The 23847-nt window shown below is 35.9% G+C and overlaps 1 protein-coding gene across 1 annotated transcript in view; it reads left to right on the forward strand.

The window, feature by feature from the left end:
* The window catches only part of Frrs1 (ferric chelate reductase 1), a 31020-nt gene extending 9463 nt beyond the window's left edge, over nt 1-21557 (forward strand). Inside the window, exons 6-15 of the mRNA XM_076861753.1 lie at nt 4703-4801; nt 5782-5929; nt 9828-9941; nt 11395-11510; nt 13116-13202; nt 16625-16722; nt 16968-17026; nt 17824-17967; nt 19134-19195; nt 19273-21557. Of these exons, the coding sequence (XP_076717868.1) occupies nt 4703-4801; nt 5782-5929; nt 9828-9941; nt 11395-11510; nt 13116-13202; nt 16625-16722; nt 16968-17026; nt 17824-17967; nt 19134-19195; nt 19273-19365 (1020 nt within the window). The 3' untranslated portion in view covers nt 19366-21557. The remainder of the gene's footprint in view (nt 1-4702; nt 4802-5781; nt 5930-9827; nt 9942-11394; nt 11511-13115; nt 13203-16624; nt 16723-16967; nt 17027-17823; nt 17968-19133; nt 19196-19272) is intronic.
* Nucleotides 21558-23847: the final 2290 nt, after the last annotated feature.

Below are 23847 nucleotides of genomic sequence, written 5' to 3' on the forward strand. Positions count from 1 at the left end.
AATGTTTATAAAAAAGATTTAATTATGCAGGTGCAGTTGATTTATTTACAGAGCAATCCTATTTAATGAGTAAAATCATCTGTACACCTGTTTGCCTAAATTGGCGGAAATGAATCGTCTTCAAAATATATTTTAAAGTGGTTATTTCTATTTTGGGTTGTTATTTTTAAAATTTTTTGGTATATTTTTATGACCTGCTATTTTTTGAGTATGTAATATACATTTAAATGCTGAAGGTATCTGAAGTTATGAATATAGATTAGTAACCTAAATCATACCTTTTTAAAATTTGGTTTGTAAATTAATGATAGCAATTGTTTTAGTATTGAGCATCATCACTAATTGATGAACAGTATAATTTTCCGTATTTTTGCTAATGATGATTTGCTAATCTCTGAATTTTAACTGAACTTCCTAGTATTTAAATCTTCCCTGTCTGAGATATTTTGTAAATAACATAAAGTCTATACATATCTGTATGTATATATATATAGTAAATGATATCTGTATACATTCTGTAAATAATATCAAGCTTCTATTTTTCTCCTTCCCCTGCTGAGTAGAAAAAAAAAACCTCAGACTCAGTTTACCCCACTCTATATTCACAACATTAATCACTTCTCTGACCCCAAAGATGTGGGGAATTTTCCCCCACAAAACAAGTAACCTATTAGTTATGTAGTGGATATCAGCTAGGTGTCCTCTAATTCAATTCTGTTCTGACACCATATACTGGGAGACAGTTCCAGACCCTACAGCTTGACACAGTCCCCAAGACTACCCATCCTCTTGCTTAAGATGCCAATCACAAGACCTGTTTTTTGTTGTTGTTTATGAAGTACTGAGGATAGAACCCAGAGCCACACATGCTAGACAAGAACTCTATAGAGCTACATCCCAGCCTGACCTGGGTTGTTTTACATGTACTTCTGACTCCATGGGCTTCCCAGTGCAACCTCCTTGGGTTGAATTAATCTCTTGGAGCTATTCATGGAACTCAGTGAAGCACTTGTATTTACTGGTTTATTATAAATGACATTGTAAAAAGTATGGATAGAGAAGCATATATGAGGAGGTATGGAAGAAGGGGTATGGAGGGCATGTCAGCCTCCAGGAATCTCCATATGTTTAGCTATCCACTAGCTCCCTGTGCTTCTGGGGCTTTATGGAGGCTTCCTAATGTAGGCATAACTGATTAAATTATTAACCATTAGTGATCACCTTAACTTTTAGCCCCTTTCTCCTCCTTAGAGGTTGGAAGATGGGGTTCAAAGCTCCAGCTCTCTAACACTGTAGCTACCTAGGGGCTGTCAGAGTACCAAGAGAAAATCATTTGGAGATTCCAAGGATTTTTATAGTTGTATGCCAGGAGACAGTAAAGAATATCACATATATATTTTGCAGCATTACACTTGCCCTGCATCAACTTGCTGCATACATAATCTCTCAATGGTCAAATTCTAGGATATTTCTAGTTCTGATCTCTCTTGGACTGCATATTGTGGGTTCCAATTGCTGGTTGGTCTCATAGAGATGAGTGTTCTTGGATAACATAAGTCAACATCTTGAAAACTGAACTTATTACTATCTCTGTCTTTAATTCTTTTTATTGCATTGTTACTATCTCTGCCTTTGCTTATACCTTCATTATCTGCTCTTGCATTGATGTAGGACCTCTCACTATCCTTCCTGCCCCCACAATTATCCTCTGCATTTTTTCTTTTTTTTTTTTTTTTTTGTAGTGGGGATTTGAACCCAGGGGTGCTTTACTAATGAGCTACAACCTCAGCCTTTTTTAATTTTTTTCTTTTGAGACACGATCTCACTAAATTGCTTAGGACCTTGCTTAAATTGACTGAGTCTGGCCTCAAATTTACAATCTTCCTGCCTCAGTCTCCTGAGTTGCTGAGAATACAGGCATGCACCACCATTCCCAGCTGCATTTCATTCTTCACACAGCCTTTGGAATTCTCTTCTGAAGACAACCGAGATCATGTCAAATATATCCCCAAAACTTTTGATGAATGTTTACTAATAATAAGAAAATTGTTTTTCTTTAACATGGCTCCCAGTACTCTTCAAAGCCTTGGAAAATACCCGTTGGAATTTTTAGTCTTAGAGGTCTCTCCCCTCTTTATATATTTTAGCTAACAAAACTATTTCCTAAAATTTTCGGGTTTTTTTATACCTGTTGTCTTAAAAATTTCTGAGATTGGAAAACCTTGCCTTTAATCTGAGCTCTACTTTGTCCTCATTTAAATATGGGTATTCTCTAAGGTCTGGTTAATTACTGTCTTTTTGGATAGGCTTTTTCCAATTATCTGACCATTTATAATTTGTCTTTTCAGAGCACTTTTCCTAAATTTCTATTTTGTCATATTTCCTGTACTGTTGTAACTGTCTTCTCCACTGAGGAGACAGCCATATTGGTGCCTCCCCAGCCATATTGGAGCCATTTTTATTTCTCCCTCAGTATTCATCACCGAATTTTCTCCGAGTGTTTTCTCATAGGATTTTAAATGTTTGAATCGAGAGGGTCAAACTTGGGGAAGAGCTTCAGTTCATCTAGGGTTTTGGTGGAACTTTTTGTTGTTGAGAAGGTGTCTTGCCATGCTGGTCTTGAACTCTTGGGCTCAAGCATTTCTCCCAACTCAGTCTCCCAGGTAGCTGGAACTACCGGCTTGTGCCACCACACATGAAACTGGTGGGACATATGTTGTGTGGTTCCATGCTGCAAACTTGGAATTTCTGGAACTGCATGGAGCTTAAGATTGAGGTAACATCTTTTCTTTTCATTTGAAGTAGTGAGGACTGAGTTACCCATTCTCTGTCTTCCTCTTACCCAATATTTGGGGAGATTCCTTGTAAGTGACTTCTTATCAGTCTGCCTCAAAAGCAACTGTTTTATTGTATTATTATTAAAAAAAGAAGAATTCCTATGCCTCATTCATGCTAGATATTCTAGAAAACACACATTGTTTAGGATCAGAATTCAGCAAGCTTTTTCTTTAAAGGACAATACAACAATTATTTTAGAGTTTGTTGGCCAAGTGTTCTCTGTCACAATTACTCAGTCCCATTGTAGAAATGTAAAAGCAGCCATAAGGTATATGTAGTGGATGGGTGTGACTGTGTTTCCATAAAACATTTATGGACACTGAATTTGAATTTAAGATATTTTCATTTATAAAATAGTCTTTTTTAAATTTATAAAGCCATTTAAGTTTGTAGATACTATTCTTAGCCCATGCGCTGTATTAAACAAGCTTCAGGTTGAATTTGATCTACAGGCCTTAGTTTGTCAATGCTTGGTTTAAATCATTTCTGTTCTAAATTTCTTTAGTAATTCTGATTTGACTCTAAGTCATGTAACAGAGAATAATTGCTTGGCTAAGATTATGTCCTTGGGAATCTTTAATTAAAAAGTGGAACATGTTAAATACATTTGAGTCTGAAAGTAGAGAAATATGTTGGAATTTCACATTAGAATTTATAGCCAAATCATTTTAATCTGATAATCTTGGGTCTTGTTTAAGAAGTTAGTGATGAGAGCTGGGTATGGAAGGGCACGTCTGTCTTTCCAGCTACTCAGGAAGATGGCTGGAGTACTGCTTTAGCCCAGGAGTTCGGGGTCAGCTGGGCCCTATAGAAAGACTGTATCTCTTAAAAAAAGGAGAAGGTAAAGTGGAGGGGGGAACTGACTGAAGCACATGAAGGACCTAGTGAGATAACTTATGGTCTACAGGTGATAACTTAAAATGAAGATTATTTTTTGTACATTACTTAAAGGTACTTTGAAGTTACAACCTGCCCTCTAATAGTCACTTACAAGAATAAGATCTAACTTTCTGAGTTAAGGTATATTAGAAACTAAAAGATAGACAAGAGTTATAGTGGCCAAAAAAAAAAAAAAAAAAAAAAAATTCTTCTTGAGCTCAGATATTTTTGTCTCAATTTTATAACATATAATCTATTCAGTATATGTATTATGTAGCAATATGTCTTCCATCTTTAAAATTACCAAAAATATCGTATATCATGCCGTGTTTTCCTAGTTATTAAACTATGTAGTACATAGATATTTATCCACAGGTAAATATCTGGAAGAATGTTCCTGGTAAGGTAAGTGAAAAAGAAGTAACAAATAAGATTAAGGAAAAAATAGGTATAAATACAAATAAGTTTGAATATACGCAAACACCAATAGTGGTATCAATTAGTGGTGGGTTTATAGACATATAAACATGTTAGATGTTTAATTTTTATTTATTTATTTTTGTGATGTTTGGAGCTAATTCCAGGGTCTTACACATGGTAGGCAAGCACTCTACCACAGAGTAACATTCCCACTCCAATACCTCTATTTTTTTAAATATTTGTTTTTACTTGTCAATGGACCTTTATTTTATTTATTTTTATGTGGTGCTGAGAATTGAACTCGGTGCCTCACACATGTTAAGCAAGCGCTCTGCCACTGGGCTATAACCCCAGCCCTGCAAAACATCTCGTTTCACACTGAAATTTGAGTGCTTTTATATTCTAAGAAATTTTAAGTAATAAATTGGTCAGTTAGTTCTCTACAATTCACAATTTATGTTTGAGTCGGCAGAGTATGTCTAAAAGCATCAAATAATATTTGATTAGGGATTCTTAAAAATACTGACGTTCCTTTAAACTTTTATCACTTGCAATTGTTTTTCAGGATAATGATGATGCTTATTTGTGTATCAATGAAGGTCAGACTGTTCATGTACAGCCTGCACATTTTTCAGGGCGAAGTCACCCTGTGATGGACTCTCGGGTGAGTGTGAGCGTTCTGGGAACCTCTGCCTGGCTGTGTACCTTCCTGCTATCTGGCTGTCACTGGCATGGCTGTGCAAACATAGTCTTTGACCCCCACAGTCATCAGCCTAACCCAGCAAGGGCCTGGCAGTAGCTTTTCTCTCTCATAGTGATCTCTGAGAAACTTCTCTGCACTTTAGAAAGCATAAGTTTCTCTTATAGGAAAAGATGAAGTCTTGCTTATGTCACTTAAATACTTGTTGCATCTTATAAAAAAGGTATTTTATGGTTTGTTAACATGGTCAGAGGTTTTGCCCCTTTTCCAAAGTTTTTAGACAGGTATTTTAAAGAAGAGGCTTATGTTAGTGACAGCAGCATTTCTTGACTGGTGAGAAGGAGGAACATGTATGGTAAAGAATGGTGCCTTGGGCAATGTCATTGTGTGCCCATTGTGGCATCTATGCCATTTCGGTTGAGGAGTTTCTCTTTCACAGGGCAATTGACCAATAAATGAGCTCTGAAGAGCAGTAGCTATTACTCAGTGACATAACAAATGGAGTTTGACTAAGCAGTAGCCGTCACGTAATGACACCACTGTGCATAGCTTTCCCATGGGCTTGACTCCCTCAGGTGGCTTGGAACTTCTCCCCCACTGCAGGTTGCATGAGGCCACTAGGGTGTTACCTGTTAGCTTCTCAAGTATTTTTGACAGTGTGCTAGTGGCAGATGGAATTAGCACATCTGCTAAAATTTCTAACCTGGGTAGAGGGACTGTGGGTTTCTGGCTCAAAGTAAAAATTATATTTCTGCCAAGTGGGATAAAGACAAACTGGGAAAAAATGCTTCTTGTACTCTTCAAAGAGGAAGTGCAAAAACAATAACACTGCAGATGAAACATGCACCTATGATCTTAGAGAAGGAAATGAACAGGATTTTGAACATATTATATTTAGCACATCTTTGGGAAGTGCTGAGAAGACCCATTGTGTGTGTTTGTAGGATTCTCTTGAGGCTGTGGCTTGGAGGTTGGCGGATGGTGTCTTGCAGTGTTCTTTCAGAAGAAACATTACCCTTCCTGGGGTTAAGAATAGATTTGATCTAAACACAAGCTACTACATATTTCTAGCAGATGGTGCAGCTAATGATGGTAAGTACATGGATTAAAAACTATTTTTGCAAGTTCTTTTCTCTTCTTTCCTTTCCTCTTTTTTCCCCCCACTGACTTCCTATTGCTCATTTTTAGGTACACACTTGTGAATAAAGAGTTTTAACCCTTCTCCATTTTGCCTGAAAATCTGACTTTTGCTTAACCCAGCTTTGTTTGAGAACTACATTGTGTCAACTGGGTACAAGGCATCATGGCTTAGGATCAGAATGTACTCTGGTTGCTAAAATGTATTTGGACCAGAAGAACTTTAAATACATTGAAAAAAAAAACATATCTTTAGGTTTTCCTGAGTACAGTGAAATGAACATGTTGTGGTGGGGATCCTAGAAACAGTGCTTTTGAAATTGTAAGAAATGTTGGCTCTTATGGGAAAACATGCCCAATATCAGTCTCATCTCCTTAGACCTGAATTTTGTCCTGGAGGTGGGGAGGAGGTAAAGAGAAGGCTCCAGGAGAGCTGAATGAGTGGTTTGAAGACTTCTCATGGAGAAGGATGCCTGACACTGCCCTGCTGGTGTGGTGTATTTCTTGCCCTTCAACTTTTGTCATGACTCTGATGCACCTTTAGACATTTGAATGCTTAGTTATCTTTAAAAACTCATATGAATAGAACAGTTAGATTTTGTTTAAGATCTTGGCAAACGATACTTTGAGGACATGCAGGAAATACTAGTGTAGTATTTAGATACTCATCTCTAGAGAGATACAATTGCCCTCAAGCTTAGAGAATGTAGCCTCTTTGAAAACGATGAATGTGGGCATATAGAATAGAAAGTCAGGGATCAGGTAGAAGAAGAGGAGGAACAGGAAATGCAGAGCAGGCAGAATTGTGAAAAGCCTTGAATTTTTATTATGTGATTTAGATTTTCTACAGTTGGTAAAGTGGAGCTTCAAGAAGTTTGAGGCTTGGGCTGGGGATGTGGCTCAAGTGGTAGCGCGCCCGTCTGGCATGCGTGCGGCCCGGGTTCGATCCTCAGCACCACATACAAACAAAGATGTTGTGTCTGCAAAAACTAAGAAATAAAATATTAAAAAAAAAAAAGTTTGAGGCAGCATAAAGTATCTTCTCAGTATTAGAGAAAATTTAGGAACATTTGTAGATTAGTTGTGGGTGACATATATGGTTATCTTAGTTAAATCATGTAATCTTATTTGCACCAGCAACAATAGTATTGGTTTGAAAATAATTTCTTGGTTAAATGATAATAATGGATAAAATTACTCAGTGTTTATAGCGTGTCAGTCAGTGGCTAAGAATTTTATGTAGAGTATTTTCACATTCATAAAAAACAAACTAGATATGTACTATTATTAGTATTCTTCTTCTCCTTCTTTCTTCTTTTTCTTTTTTAAAGTGATGGGTTTTGTTATGTTGCCCAGGCTGACCTTGAACTCCTGGACTCATGATTCTGCCTCAGTCTCCCAAGTAACTGATACAACAGATGTGGGACATTATGCCTAGATGTTAGTCTTTTTTGTCAAATGTTCTTGCCTCTTTGTTGTTCATCTGTTCTAGATGAACTTTAGAAATGATTTGTCAAATTTAATGAAACATGTATTGGCTTTGATTGAAATTGAAATGAAATTTTAGACTAATTTGGAGAATAATGACTTTATAATAATAACTTCCTATCTGAACATATTAGGATATCCTTCTTATTCAGATTCTGTATAAGTAGGGGTATTTCAGTGAAGTGTTATGGTTTTATTCATGTGTTCATATAGGGCTTATGTATTTTTTGTTACTTTAATCCTAAGTAATATATAGTTTTTTTCTAAAACAAACTATTATGAATGGGATTGTTTTTCATCCATTTTGTAGTTTGTTGGTTTCTAGGAGAGTTACCAATTTTTGGAGTATTCATCTTGAATTTAGCCACCTACTCTTTTAGTTGTTTTCTTGGGTTTTCTGGATATATGTGATATTTGCAAATAGCAATAGGTTAATGGCCTGTTTTCTTTCTTGTCTTATTGCATTGTCTCATTCTTTTAGAACAAAGTATCCCAGAATAATTCTCACGTTCCTGGGATAAGTCTTACTTGGTCATGTTTTATTCTTTTAATATATAATTTTAATTCACTAATATTTAATTTGAGCTTTTTCCATCTATATTAATAAGTGATTTTGGTCTATGGTTGGTGAATTGTATGCTTATGTGAATTCATACATACTAGTTTGGGTATTAGTGTATTGCTAATCTCATAAAATGAACTCTAGAAGAGTTTAAATTAAAAAAAATTAAAGTCATAAAAATTATTTTAATGGTAAGTGGAACCCTGAGTGTGGATAAAAATACTTGACCAACTATAAAAAAAAAAATTCTACTATTATTCTCCAGAGTTACTACTTCTTTGTTTAATTTTTGTAATTCTCTGTTTTCCAAGAAATTTACAATTTTCATTTATAGTTGAAATTATTTTTGGCTGATTTAAAATTGTGTATAGTTATATATACTATAAGTATATATTGGTAGCTATATCACCTTATTAATTTCTAACACTGTGATATTTTCTTTTGTCTGATGGTTAGAGTTGCCATAAACTCATTGGATTTTATTGACCATTATGGATTCATAGGTTACATTTTGTTGTTTTAAATGCATCTCAAATTAAATGATGGTTTTAATACTTTGTCTTTATCTTGATTATATCTATGTGTTTTGATATGACATATTTTCATTGTTAATACATCTCTAAGAAGACTTGAGATTTTAGTTTTATTTCCTACTTAACTGGAGAGTTATTAGAAAGAGTAGTTTATATACATTTATCTAGGTGAATCATTTTTCATCTAGGCTTTTGTTAGTTTTTGGTTTTGCATTTTGGTCAGATGATATAACATGTAGCTTATATAATTTTTTGGAAACTATTAAATAGTCTGTGGCCAAATATATATCAGGCCACAAAATATTTATTTTGTTTGTAACAAAGGTTACTGTTAATCAAATTTCTTAAATTAGTTTTGCACTTATATAGTATTCTACAAATGTGTATGTTCCATAATTTATCTACTCATTCTCCTAGTGATGAACATTTTAGTTTGTTTACAATAGTCACAGTGTAAAAAAAGTTGCTGTGAATATTCTTATTAATCTTTGGTTAAAAAGAAGGTCTTTCTATAGGATAGATTCCTAGAATGAAAACACACTCTCTCTCTCTCTCTCTCTCTCTTTCTCTCTCTCTCTCTCTCACACACACACACACACACACACACACACACACACACACAGAATAATTCTATACATTCCCACATTTAATTTTATATATAATTATAAATACTAATAAAAATCACTAATAATGTGTCCTCAATTTGTTTATGTCACGGTCATTTCGGATTTTGATTTGTGAGTCAAACTCACTCTGAATTGACCGTATACCAAAATACCATATCACCAAGTTGCTTTTGCTTTGTCTCTCCACCCTCTTCTCCCAGGTTCGATTTTTGTTAGTTTATTCTAGGATTTTAGATGTAGGTGATAGTTAATAATTTGTAGATTTTTAAAAAATATGCATTCTCTTTTAAGAATTATATTTGACATTTTCAAGGTTTGTGACCATGGTACTATTGTTTTGTTTAACTCATTTCTTGCACAACAGCAGATCCTTTATCATAAATTCTCCATTTCTCGTTCTTGTTTTGATTCATCTCTCTTGGTGGGTTAAATTATCTCTTTAATTTTTTTTTCAGAATGAGAGTGTGCTCTTGCATATATCTTTTATATTGCTTTTGCAGATGAATGACCACTCTGTAGATATTTAATTATTTTTTTTTATTACCTTTAGAAAGATTCTTTCTCCTCTATATCCATCCCTCAAATCCTTCTCTCCTGAGAAACTAATTCTTCATTATCTTAAAAGTTCAAAAATTTTTTTTCAGGTCAAATTTATAAGCACTCTCAGCATCCTTTAATTACATATGAAAAACATGATGTGACAGACGATCCTAAGAACATAGGGGGATCCCGATCTTCACTCCTTTTGAAGGTTCATGGTGAGATTCTTGTCTTGAATTATTAATACTTTATGAAATAAACTTACTGATGACTAAATGGTGGCAGGCATAATTTAGCAAATTTTCAAAAATATTTTATGTTTAAACATTTTCAGGTAGATTATTGATCTTAATACTTGCTGATTTTTTTTTTTTTTTAAGAGGGAGAGAGAGAGAATTTTAACATTCACCTTTCAGTATTTGGCGAACACAACATTTTTGTCTGTATGTGGTACTGAGGATCCAACCCAAGCCGCACGCATGCCAGGCGAGCGCACTACCGCTTGAGCCACATCCCCAGCCCCAATACTTGCTGATTTTAATTAAGAAATGGAAAGTAGGGCTAATTCTTTGATTTGTAACACTAACTGCACATTAAAATCAGTTACGGAATTTTTTTAAGACATCTGTCATTTAAAAAAAAAAAAAGTATCCTACTTGCTTTTAACTGCAGCCAGGGTTGAGTATCACTGAGTTAGTTAATTTAACTTTTATGAGACCATGATTTTTGGCATTTATTTAGGTAAATGCTAATGAAAGATCATCTTTGGTTTTGTTTTGTTATGACAGTAGTTTGGCTTCACAAGCGCAGATTATTGATGAAGAACTGGTCAAGGTATAAGTATATGATGATGATACGGAAATGGTACAGTGCATAGGCCCCATGCTCTTGACTGAGAAAAAGCACCAGGGAGGAAGAGCAGTGGCCTGGACACTAGGCTCTGTATCCTCTGGTTCTAGATTGGAAGTTGATTCCTTTTGAAAAGTAGCCTGTCTTATTGTTGTAAAGATGGGGTTTTAACATAGGGAAAGTCTATAGTGTAAGCATGCTCTTAGAAAACACGAGTGCCTTGGGGAATTTTCCTTCTTTGGTATTCTCCCTTTATGTGCTTCAGAGTTATCTACAAATGTCACCACAATTAAGCTTGAAAATCACTTCATTGTCGTTAATTTGATTCTACTCATGTTTTCCTTTCTGTTGAACAATAATTGGGTTTGGAAATCAGGCACCTATTTGTTTTTCATAGTTTTGGGGATGAGATGTGAGAAGATTCTGAAATGACTATAGACAGGCATAGTGTAATGCTGAAGAACACAGTTGCTGAAGCCAGGTTGGGTTAGAATCCTGATTTTGTACACTTGAGCATGCGATTTAATCTCTCTGTACCTTAGTTTTCCCTTTCAGAAAAAAAAAAAAAACTGGGATAATAATTGCAAATATCTCATAGGATTGTTGTGAGGGTCATTTTGATTAATATGTGGAAAGTACTTAGCTTTCTGGGAACATAGTAGGGCCATGGAAGGGTTAACAGTGGTGGTAAGTGGTGGTACATAGGCTCTTTTTAGGTCGTCTGTGTTTTGCTGGCTGTTTTTACTTTCTGAGCATTTGGGTTGGTCATTTAAGAAACAGCTTAGTTTGTGATGTCAACCATTGTATTTTTCTCACCTGTAGGTGCCTTAATGTTTGTGGCATGGATGACTACTGTTAGCATAGGGGTTCTGATTGCCCGGTTCTTCAGATCTGTTTGGTCAAAAGCTTTCTTCCTTGGCGAAGCAGCTTGGTTTCAGGTAGGTGAGGAAAAATATTGAATCTAATTTACATATTATGTGAACATTACAACATGAAGTGTGTGTGGTTTGTTGTTTTTTTTTTTTTTTTTTTTCAATTTTAGCTATTTTGTGGGCTTAGGACCTAATTTTTTCCCTTTGACTTCTTAACAATTGAGATCAGACAAGATGCTTGATGATCAAAAGACAGCTTTGTGGAAAGGCAGGCTGGATTGTTTGTCCTTTTGTAACATAGCCATTGGGACCCAGGTGACATTATACCTCTGTTTGTGAGGGGAGATGCTAGAGGAGCATTCACCCACTGTCTGAGGAAAGACAAGTCAAGGGAGGCTGGAGAGCGAAGAAAGAAATAGTGATATTTGCTGCATATCAGAGCAAGGGTCTGCCTTTGGTTTATGGGCAAATGCTGGGCTATTCCTGACTTACCAACTTATCCCTGTGTGGGTAGGGAGAGAAACTGAAGGTGTTCCTTTCATGCTGTCCTTCCCAAAGGATGTGGAGTTAGTCTTCTAATGGGAACATAAGCAGGAGTCAGTTAAGTGCCCTTCACAGCCAAGCAAAACAACCTTGTCTTTCATGGGTCATGGATGACAGATTAGCACATATAGTGGAAGATTAGTGATTGTGTTTTGAGTTAGAATGTAGATGCTTGCTTGTAGAAAAAATACTGCTAATGGAATAGTTGTGACTTTATTAGGGGGTAGCCTTCATAGTCATATACATTTGTTGCTTGGAAGGCTTCCCTTGTCTAACCTCATTCCTCACTACTGGTTGGCAGGGCTGTTTATCTGTTCTCCCTTACTGCAATATGTCTGGCTACTGCTCTCTGTCTGCCTCTGTTTTTGTGGGTATGTTCTTTCTCACTTGTATTTACTTTTTCTCCCTCTATTCTCCAATTTGCTCATGTGGATATTCCCAAATGGAAGAGTCTGTGCCTCCTGATTTTCAATTCAAATTCTTTGCTATCTTAAAGTATGGTGTGTGTGTGTGCGTGCGTGTGTGTGTGTGTGTGTGTGTGTGTGTTTTATAATGACATATATAGATACAGAGAAGGTGAGTATACTATCTCCTTTCCCTAGAATAGTTTTGATTCACATCAGTTATCCATAATTCATTAACAGGGCCTATTTTCACTCTTAATATTCTCTTGAGTTGTACAGTGAATTGTACATTTCATATATTTTTTATGTAGCTACTCACTGATATCCCCAACTCGTCAGGAGACAGTATTTTCTGTTTCTTTACTGCCTCATGGCACCTGGTCTAGCACTGTGCCTCGTGGTGGAGCTTAATAAATGTCTTTGGGAGGAAATGAAGGACTTGACAAGGAAGTGTGCTACATGTGTGAAATTTGCATTCCTGCTGCTCTGTGTGCGTGAAGTCTTAGTAAATACTTTTGAATGCTGAGAATGGCAGCTTAGATTTTTCTTTAAAGTTTAATGGTATATTAAAATTTTATTCTTATTGACCACAAGCTGTGCTTAGATGTCAGTCAAGTGCAAGCCTTCTGTGAATCCTACCCTGTGATTCTATTCCACCATCACACTGACTCCTTCTCTTACACGGTTAGCTGCCTTTTTCTCACTTTGTCATCTCACCTTGCAGGTGCATAGATTGCTCATGCTTACCACATCTGTGCTCACCTGCATTGCTTTCATCATGCCTTTCATATACAGAGGAGGCTGGAGTTGGGTGAGTACATCTTAAACAGGATTTTTTTTTACATAAATCCATTTTGATGCCAAAGCAGGTTTCTGTTTTATTGGTGAATTATGGGTAAAAAGACATTCTTTGTGCATCCTTCTTAATTTCCTTTTTGGGTCATCTGATGACTGTCTTCAATGGTTGAGGATTGGGTTGGTAAGGATGTCAGCACAGATTACCTGGTAATGAAATGTATTTTTAGGCTTCATCAGATTTACATCTATAGCTTAAGTGAGTTTTTCATTATAGAGTGGTGAAAATTCAAAGTGTGATGTTTATGGATCATGAACAACGTAAGTGATTTCCTCGGACTGTGATTACTACCAAGCTATATGTTACATCGGTGCTATGTGGCCAGCTATGCTAAGTGCTTTCCTTGTGTTTTCAAATTTAAATGCCAGATGAAGTAGGTATTATGAAATAATGCCATATTATAAATGTAGAAACTAAGGCTTAATCCAAAAGGTTTAACTGCAGCTCAGACCTTTGCCTTGGCTCACAAATCTATTTTAAGTAGAGCTCATGTTCTGTACTGGCATGTTTAGGACATCTCAACTGAACATGTCCAGAATGGATTTCTTGATCTTTTCTCCCCTTCCTGTTCCACCTGCTCCATTCCCATGTTGGCTGTTAGAGTTCCATCTTTAGACCAAATCTTGGAATTAGTAAGTGTGTTCTCCTGCACATCTCATCAAATCCATCAGAAAACCCTATTAGCTATATATTTAAAATACATCCATAGAGCAACACTCATAATTACCATCCCTGATACTACCATGTGGATTTGAGCCATCACCACTGTTTGCCTGAACTTTGACAGTAGTCACTTGTCTTGTCACTTCAAGCCTTGCTCATATATAGTCTGCTTTTCTTAAATACGGCAGAATGATTTTTTTAAAATATAAATTAGATCATGCCATTCCTTTGTCCTGAACTGGTTTCTCTGATGTTTCTCAGTTGTACTGCATCAAAGTCCATGTCCTTCCATTGACCTCCATAGCTTGGCTCCCAATTATTCTCCTCCTCCTCTCTATTGGCCTCCTTGTTCAATGGCAAACAGGCCAGGCATGCTTTGTAAAGTCTCATTTTCTGATCTTTGCAAAGATTCTTCCTTAGCTTTCCTCATATCCTCATCTTCTTGAAGTCTTTGCTCAAATAACAGCTTCTCAGAGAGCCCTGTACTCCATTTTTTAAAATATTATTTCATATAATTTACTTATCTATCAGGCTTTTTTCCTTATGTGCTGTCCACATGCTAGTATGCAAGCTCTGTGAGAGCTGGGACATTTAGTGGTCTATCCCTGGTTTATTCTGGCATCCAGAGTAGATTCTGGTACATAATGGTACTTGGTATATATTTAGAAAATCAATGAATAGGCTTATTGAGAATAGTGACATGCCGGAGTTCAGAGCCTTAAACTCTTCCAGTTTTAAGACAGAAATTGATATCACAATTTAATATTTCAGAGTTTATGTTGGTACTTCAGGGAATAAGTGTGGATCTTGGATCATAGATAGTACTAGAAAACCTCCCTTCTGCCTTTTAGGTAGTTTATGGATCAGTCAACCTGTTTTGTTTTGTTTTGTTTTGTTTAACCAATAAAGTTTGTCTGATCAGAACTCTATTTTGCCAGGTATTTGGAACAGGGTGTTTTAGGCAGCTTTCTCACCACTATGACCAAAAAGACCTGACAAGAACAACATAGAGAAGGAAAAGTTTATTTGGGGTTCACAGTTTCACAGGTCTCAGTCTGTCCCCGTCTGCAGATGGCAGACTCCATTCCTCAGAGCCTGAGGCAAGGCAGAGCTTCAGGACAGAAATGTGTGGTGGAGGAAAACAGCTCAGAACATCACACCAGAAGAGAGAGAGAGAGAGAGACAACACAGATTAATGCACTGCTTGGGTTAAGGCTGTCATAATCCAATCATTTCACCTATAAACATTCTTGTATTGTCTCACATACGAGTTTTTTTGGGGGGGATACCTCATATCTAAACCATAACAAAGGGTAACACTTGTTTTATAATAGTCTTTGCATTTTATGAATAAAATAGTATAGTTGTTCTTCAGTATCCAGAAAGGATTAGTTTCAGGACTCCTTGGGGTACCAAAGTCTGCAGATGTTCAAGTCTCTTATGTAAAATGCATATTACCTATGCATATTACCTACAGACATCTTCCTGTATGCTTTAAATCATCTCTAGATTACTTATAATACCTAATGCAGTATAAATGCCATGCAAATACTTGTATTGTTTAGGGATTAACAAGAAAAAAGTCTGTACATATTTAGTATAGATGTAATTATTTTCTCAAATATTCTCCATTGGTGGTTGGTTGACTCTACAAATGTGGATCCCACAGATACAGAAGGCTGACTGTGTGAAGGTTAAGGGCGCTATTCATTAGCCATATTACTTGGGTTCAAATCCTGGCATCATCATGTATCTCCTGGGACAACTTTGGGCAAATTACTTAACTTCTCTGTCCTTTTGTTTACTTATCTATGAAATAGGGATGGCATAGTATCCATCCATAGTTTTTCTGTGTGAACTGGGAGTTGATGAACTGAAAACACTTTGGATAATCCCCAGCACATTCTAAGTCCATATAAAAAATTTTGTTGTTGTGGCTGTTATTTCTTAAATTAAAGGTTCTTTAACCTCCACAATTGTGGTTGTACTTTTCTTTGTGTATAATTGAGTCTAAGATCTGAACATGTTTTTATATTGTTCTTTTGTCAGCCTTTAGTTCACCTATTTACAAAGATTCCAGCATAGTTTGCACACCACCTAGTTTAGCTGTTCCTGGTCACAGCTTTATTGCCCGTTGGAGGATGGGAGTCAGTGACCCCAGACCATAGCATCTCTCCAACTAATTATGTTATAGGCTGGAGCATCTTCTCAGCCCTTTTCTCAAATGTTTATTTGAAGTCATTGTTCAGAGCAGTCTAATCCAATTACTTGCTATTTGGAGGAGCATACAGCATCACTAAGGAAGGAACATCATAGAAATTGTTGAGATTCAGTGTTGATATTTTCCTTAAGTTAAACTATCTGAACAGAGGAGATAAGCTTTTAGTACAGTGACAAACCTGGATGTTCATTTATTCAACAGATGCTTATTGAGAGACTAAGACTCTACTAAGCTCCAGAGTTGTAGAACCTGCAACTTGGGGAAACACAGAGGTTCACACAAATCATTAAGACATGTTGAGATGACAGCTCTTGACATATTGATACCAACTAGTTCTACCTTGTTGCCTTTTATTTTTAGCATCATCATCATCATCATTGAATGTTTAGAGCCATGGAAAAACACTAAGGACACACTTGTATTTATTATTTTTAACTTGAGGATTTAAACTGATGAGATATTGAGACTATTAATATGTCGTGACTTTGTCCAGCATGCAGGTTACCACCCATATCTTGGTTGTATAGTGATGGCATTAGCAGTTCTTCAGCCTCTTCTGGCAGCCTTCAGGCCACCTTTGCATGACCCAAGGTACTGATAGCTTTTCTATGTAAATGCTCTTACTGTGGATATTCTTAGTTGGCAAACAAAAAATTCCTTTTTGAGTGGAAACATTTTTCATCTTACAAAATCTAGTGATAAATTTTATTTACTTTAAAGAGACTTTAAAATGTATTTCAGATATCTCATTCTCAGGCAATAAGCGAAATTACATGATTTTTATTCTCTTGGGAACTCATTGTCAAAGAAAACGGACTGGTTCTTTATTTTGGCAGAAGGCAAATGTTTAACTGGACTCATTGGAGTGTGGGAACAGCTGCTAGAATAATAGCAGGTAAGTAATTGTGATGCCACTTATCCATATATAATTGCTGGCTGTGTATATTGTGAGTTGTAATTTGGCTTAAAAGATTTTTTAGATGCATTAGTAATTGGAGTAATTGGTTGTTGAGGAGAAATCAGCCTTAAACATTGAAATCCAGAAAGTCATTATTTCAGTTTTCAGTTTAAAGTTTTAAAAGTGACTTTTAAAACTCCCCTTTTAATACTTTCTTTTTATTTTTATTATTGTTTACCTTTACCAGTAGAATAAGCTATGCTGACAGGCAAACATTTGAGCAGTTCAAGTTGAGGGTCATTTGTGAGTTGGGTTGAGGAGGGGCTGTTGGTCCAAGCCCTCAGTCTCCAAGTCACTTCCGTAGGTTGGTACCTCCCAGGGGAGGTGGCTTTCAGAAGGCAGGTATGGTTACCCAGTACATTTTGAAGCCTTATATAGCAGACCTCCATGCAGACACTTCCTCCCTTAACATTTCTGTGGTCTTTAGGATTCAGCCTGGAAGAGGGAATACAATTGGCAGTGGTTTCCATAGTTTTTCCCCTTCTTACACTGGAGACTTAAAACTTTCTGGAAAGTTTGAATGCCCCTTTCTAAACGGCAGCTCATAATTTCCAATCTTGCCTGTGTAGTCTTACAGTTAAAAAAAAAAAAGAATTAATTATTCTTTGGTCTTCAATATTCATCTTATTCCTCTCACCAATTTTAGTATGTTTTAGTTGATATAATGCACACACACAATTTTATCTTTTGGTGGGGACCATAATTGAATATAACATTTTTTCTTTTATACTCAGTGGCAGCAATGTTCCTGGGAATGGACTTACCAGGATTGAATCTTCCCCATCCATGGAAAACCTATGCAATGATTGGATTTGTAACCTGGCATATCGGGACTGAGATTGTTCTGGAGATACATGCTTACCGACTTTCTCGAAAAGGTAAAACTGCTCTAAAAGCTGTTCTGTGTAGAATCACTTTTATACAAACTATTGGAATTTCATTAGCTTCTTGGTACTAAATGCTTGACTGTTACTTGGTACCTCTAACACTTTCTGCTCATAATTCAGCCAGTGGTAGCAGCTGTGGAAATTTTATGCCTTGGTGGCTCTATTTTATTTATTTATTTATTTGTATATGTTGGTATTAGAATTTGTGAGTAAAAATATAAAGGAGAGATTTCAAGTTTTAAAGAAGTCCTCTTCACAACTACTTTGAATGTGCATGTTGATCTGGACTGAGCCAGTGCCCATGAGAATTTGGAGTGCCTGGAGTTGAGGGAACTCTGAGAGGAAGGAAGAAGAGACCCAGAGTCGACACAGGGCAGAGCTGCAGACGGATTTTATCTATTTGATAAACTTACTAAGTGCTGTGGCTCAGGTTGCCATGTACATAAATATATAGCTGGGAGGACCTACTTTTCTTATGCTTTCAGTGGAAAGCTCTGTTTGGTCTTAGTGGCAAGGAGGGTCAAGATGCCTGTAGCCACCATAGGCTTAAGTGTCCTCTCACTTTCAGGCACGTGATCTTCTAAAAACAAAAACTCTTTGTTGTCTAGAGTACTTGTTGTGAATCTAGAAGGCTGGGCAGCTTTTAGGAGCCAAATAGTGTATCCCTCCTGCCACTTTTGGCTTTTGTCAGGGTTATGTACATGGGATCGCTGATGACCACTAAATTATGGCTTACTGTTTAAAATACCTACATTCTTAAAACTTGGATTGCTATCATATGTTAATTAGCTTGATTTAGCAATTCCACAATGTATACAGATATCGAAACATCATGTGGTACTCCATAAATATATATATTTTAATTTGTTAATTAAAAAAGTAAAATTAGAATGATTTAGATTTTTAAGCTTTTGGTGTGTTTATTGAGTAGGAGAGCTTATTTTAGGTCTTTTGACAGATGTGTGCTGTATTCTAGTATGTCTCAATTTGTGAGAGTCAATAAATGTTCGAGAAGTTTGTAAGATTTAGTAACTTGAAACTGGAGAACTTATAGCCTGGAAATTGGTGCACACAAAGAATTGGGTTTTATTTTATATTTCTGAGAGTTAGTTTGCCTGCTTAACACTGGACTTATAAACATATGTTGTTCTTAACAGTTGAAATATTGGATGATGATAGAATTCAGATCCTTCAGTCACTTACTGTAGCTGAAGCAGAGGTAAGCCCTTCTTTTCATATTTATTGACATAAACCTTGATGATGGTACATTATTTTATATCTCAATTTTTCTTTCAGGGCCATGCTTTTAAAAAGATGGTGTTGGCAATTTATGTCTGTGGGAATGTGACTTTCCTCATCGTATTCTTATCTGCAATCAACCATGTGTGAGCAAGGAAAGACCTCACCTTTTGAGGGCTGGGTAATAATTATCATCAAACCAAAGAAACATGAAGCCCATACTGACTGCCGGGAGCACACTCATGGATTCTTATTTAGAAGAGTGGGATCATGTCTAGAAAGGGATTCTGAAGTTCAATTTCTACAGAGCAAGTTCAGGAAGGTCAAATGGGGTATAAACTGATGTCAGACCCTGATGTGTACTTCTGCATCTTAAAGGCAGCATTATACATGGAGAAATAACTCTTTTATATTCCAAGACTTTTAAGAAACTTAGAATTTAAGAAAACACAAGAACAATTTGGAAAAACAAAATATCATGCCATTAGGATAAAAGGGACATTTTATTAAGGTAAAGATATTTTGGCCTACAAAGCTGCTGTGGTACCTTACAGAAAACATTTTCACTAGATGGTAATGTAGATGGTCTTTGAATTTGTGTTTTGTTTGTTTTGGTACCTGGGGCAGTTAACCACTGAGTCACATCCCCAGCCCTTTGTATATTTTATTTAGAGACAGGGTCTTGATGAATTGCTTAGGGCCATGTTAAGTTGCTGAGGCTGGCCTCGAACTAGTGATCTTCCTGCTTCAGCCTCCCTAGCTGCTGGGATTACAGGTGTGTGCCACTGTGCCCAGTTGGACTTTTTATTAGAAACTATGTTTTTCAATCTAGTTTTCAGGACATTTTATTTCCTCCCTGTATTTTAGTGCTTTTCAGGTCAAAGGTAGAAGTGTGATAGACTCCATTGAGGGTTTCATTAATAATTATATTATTAGACTTATAATTTCTTTGTTAGCAATGAAATGTAAGTATACATATTTTGCCTAAATATATTATTTATTTATTGGCGGAGCTGAAATGATAATTTATATGTTATTTTGAGTATAAGTCCTTACAGCATTTGGAGATTATATTTTAAAACTACCAAAACTCATCCTTTTGGACATATTTAAAAATTATTTTCTTTACTTGTGAAAATAAAATAATACAGGTGGTTTTGTTTTGTAAGAAGCTCCTGCTGTTGTAATGGATTAGTACAGTCAACCCATTCCAATTATGGCCAGGTGTCATACTTGCTATGAGGACTTGTAACCAGCGGGTGGTGCTCTAGTACAAAATACTCATTTGTTTCTCTTGTGCTGTGATTCATTTTAGCACTTAAAACATTATGGGGTGGCATTTTCCTACATATTATCAGCTCTTCTTAATAGTCCTTTGAAAAATTCCTGCATTTTTTTGTTGGTTTAGGGCAATGGTTGTAGAAACTTGAATTAGGGGCTGGTGTTATTATTTTCTAGTTTCATTTCTGTTTTCTAATTGTGGATATTTATAAGAGTTGTTGGATATTTCTTCTAGTAAATGTATACAATCACCATAGGCAAGGGAAACAAGCAAAATGTACGTTTTTAAGATAAAAAAGCATAGGGGTCATCCTTAATTTTTTAGGTATTCTTTATTTCTTTGGGTATTGTGTTATAGTTTCTGCTTGGTCCAAGAGCCTGATTTCTTTCTGTAAATAATGGCTTAGCTGTCTACCACACATCTTTTCCTGGATGAAGTGATATGGAAGTTTTCTTCATGTTTCTTATATAGGTGTTCAGCATAAGTAGCTTAGGGCATAGTGCCATGTTACTTATAATCTAAGCATTCCTTGTGAATGTCTATTAAAAATTAATATAGCAAAGTAAATGTGCACTAAAATATTTCAGTTTTTTAATAAGGGGATTAAAAACAAGACATTTCTCTTAATATGTTATATTTTATATCTGGGAAAGAAAAATTCTTTCAGGGAAAGGTGAGCCTTATTATGTTTGAGTTTTAAGTATATGGGCTTGCTGGGTTTCAACTGCTGAGGTCAATATCATAACTTTTTGTTTTTCACTGATTCATATGTTGGTGCTATTCTGATACTTCTTCAACTGACATATAAAACTGTACAAAGAAATATTTGTCACTTAATCTTAGTAGACCAGATCTTTTCACCAGGACCAAATTATGATTCTTCTACTGATGAATGATTGGTATCCACAAATTGCAAACACGTATTCTTTGCTCTTCCCAGTTTTGCTTCCTACTTCTAGGTAGTTAAAAAAAATTCTTTTGATATGTATGATTGTTAAGCTTAAATCCTTTATACTTGGTCAGTGTTGCCAAAAACAGTGTGCAAAATCACAATTTTTTTTTTTTTTTTTTTTTTTTTTTGTTTAAGAAAGTTGCTCTATAAAATAAAGTAACTATTTTTTTGGAAAAAAATGAAACAAGTTCTAGAAAATTGTGGTTAAGGTAGCATTCATGACTGAGGCTACTTTTTATTTTTATTATTTTATAGTCTGTGGAAATCAATCTTAAGTGTGCGTAGGTAGTCTATAGCATGAGTTACTGAGTAAGTGAAGCAAATTCACTTTAGTAATTACTTGGATTTATCAGGATTTCTGGCTCACTTTAATATGTGTTAAGTGATACCTCATCCCCTCCACATCCGGCCTCAGTCCAGGATGCCATGGGAAAAAAGACAAATATAACAGATGCCAACTAGGAAGCTCCAGGGGAACATGTAACTATTGGCTGAAATTCTGTTTATCTATATACTCTGGAAAAGCAGTGGGAAGAAAAGAACAAAAGTCTTTGTTTAAGAAAATGCTTTATAGGTGGGAATGAAAGAAAAGATTCTTCTAAGTTCTTTTCAAACCAGATTAGGATACTCACTGTTCCTATCCATACCCTGCTGCTTTCTTCCTTGCCTAGTTCCTACCAAGTTCAACTGTGTACCAGTGTCACTGAGGTTACCCACCTCAAATGGTCTTTCTCGTCTTCTCTTCCCAGCAAAAGCTAGTTTTTCAAATTTTAGTTCAAGTTCTTACTTCTCTTTGGAGTCTTCTCTGGTTCTATCCAACGTGGGTCTCATTTGTCCTGAACAACAGGATGGTGTGGAATGGGAGGAAGCTCACTCTATAAGTTTAAAAAGGAGTGGGAGGGTTGGGGCTGTAGCTCAGTAGTAGAGCACTTGCCTAGCATGTGTGAGGCACTTGGTTCAATCCTTAGCACCATGTAAAAATAAATAAATAAAGGCATTCTGTCCATTTACAAGTACAAAAAAAAAAAAAAAGGATGGGAGCAGATGACCTGAGTATCCAGGTTTGCTTGTAGACTAACAAGCTGCATTATCTGCTGTGAGTCCCTTTTATTCTGAAAAACCCGTGAACCTGTGTCACTGATCATTTGTGAGAACTGAGTGAAATGTGCCAGCCGGGGTGCTTGCTTTGTCACTGCCATTTATGCCATCTATGCTGTTTGATTACAGCATTAAACTTTAATAGTTTTTGTCTATAAAATGTGTGCTTTGTATTATGTAAAATATTTGATGTTTTTCTTGAAGCATTATGTTAAATTAAATGATACAAAAAGACAACCATTAAATTATTCCATTTATATTGGTACTTACAGTGGTCAAAAATTTGTGGAGAGAGAAGGTAGAATGGTGGTTATTGGTGTCAGGGGTGGGCAATAGTAAAAGGAATGGGAGTTGTCTAATGGGTCTTTACGTTTGGGATGATGAAAATGTTCTGGAGATGAATAGTGTTGATGGTTGTACAATGTTGTGAATGTATTTAATGTGCTGAACTCTACATTTCACCATGGTTAAAATGGAAAACAAAAAATAAGTTATAAAATAAATAATAAAATAGGTTGAAAAAAATGTTCATAGCAGCACTATTCACAATGGCCAAATGATGGAAATGACCCATATGTCCAATCAATGGATGAATGGATTGTAGTGTGTACATACAGTGGAGTATTATTCAAACATAAAATGGAATGAAACACTACTACATGCTATAATATGGACCTCACAATATTATGCTAAGTGAAAGAAATGAGACACAAAGGTCACATATTTATATGTAATATCCAGAATAGGTAAGTCCATAGAGACCAAAAGCAGATTAATAGGAAACCAGAGGACTGATGGCTGGGGTAACTGCAGTCCTTGGGGGTGGGATGGAGAGTTCCTGGAAGAAAACTTTAGAGACATATATGTAAAGTCTGAAGAAAGGCATCTGTGGAAAACCTACAGTTTACATCATCATCAATGGTGAATGATGGACACAATCCCCATTAGCAGGTTCAAGACAAAAGGGTTCTCTCAGTTTTGCATCAAAATTGTCTTGGAGGTGCTAGCAAGGGTAATTAAGAAAAGAAATGAAAGGCATCCAGATTGGAAATAAATAAACAAAATTTATCACTTTTCATATACAACATAATCTATATGGGAAATCCTAAGGTATCCATCAAGCAACTACTAGAAGTAGTAAATGAGCTCAGCAGAGTTGCAGGATTAAAAAGTCAACATTTCCATCTTCAACATCTCTAGCAATTAGAGAAATGCAAATTAAAACTACACTGAGATTTCATATCACTCTAGTCAGAATGGCAATTATCAAGAATACAAGCAACCATAAATGTTGGTGAGG

The sequence above is a fragment of the Callospermophilus lateralis genome, chromosome 7 (assembly GCF_048772815.1).
Source record: "Callospermophilus lateralis isolate mCalLat2 chromosome 7, mCalLat2.hap1, whole genome shotgun sequence".
NCBI lineage: Eukaryota > Metazoa > Chordata > Mammalia > Rodentia > Sciuridae > Callospermophilus > Callospermophilus lateralis.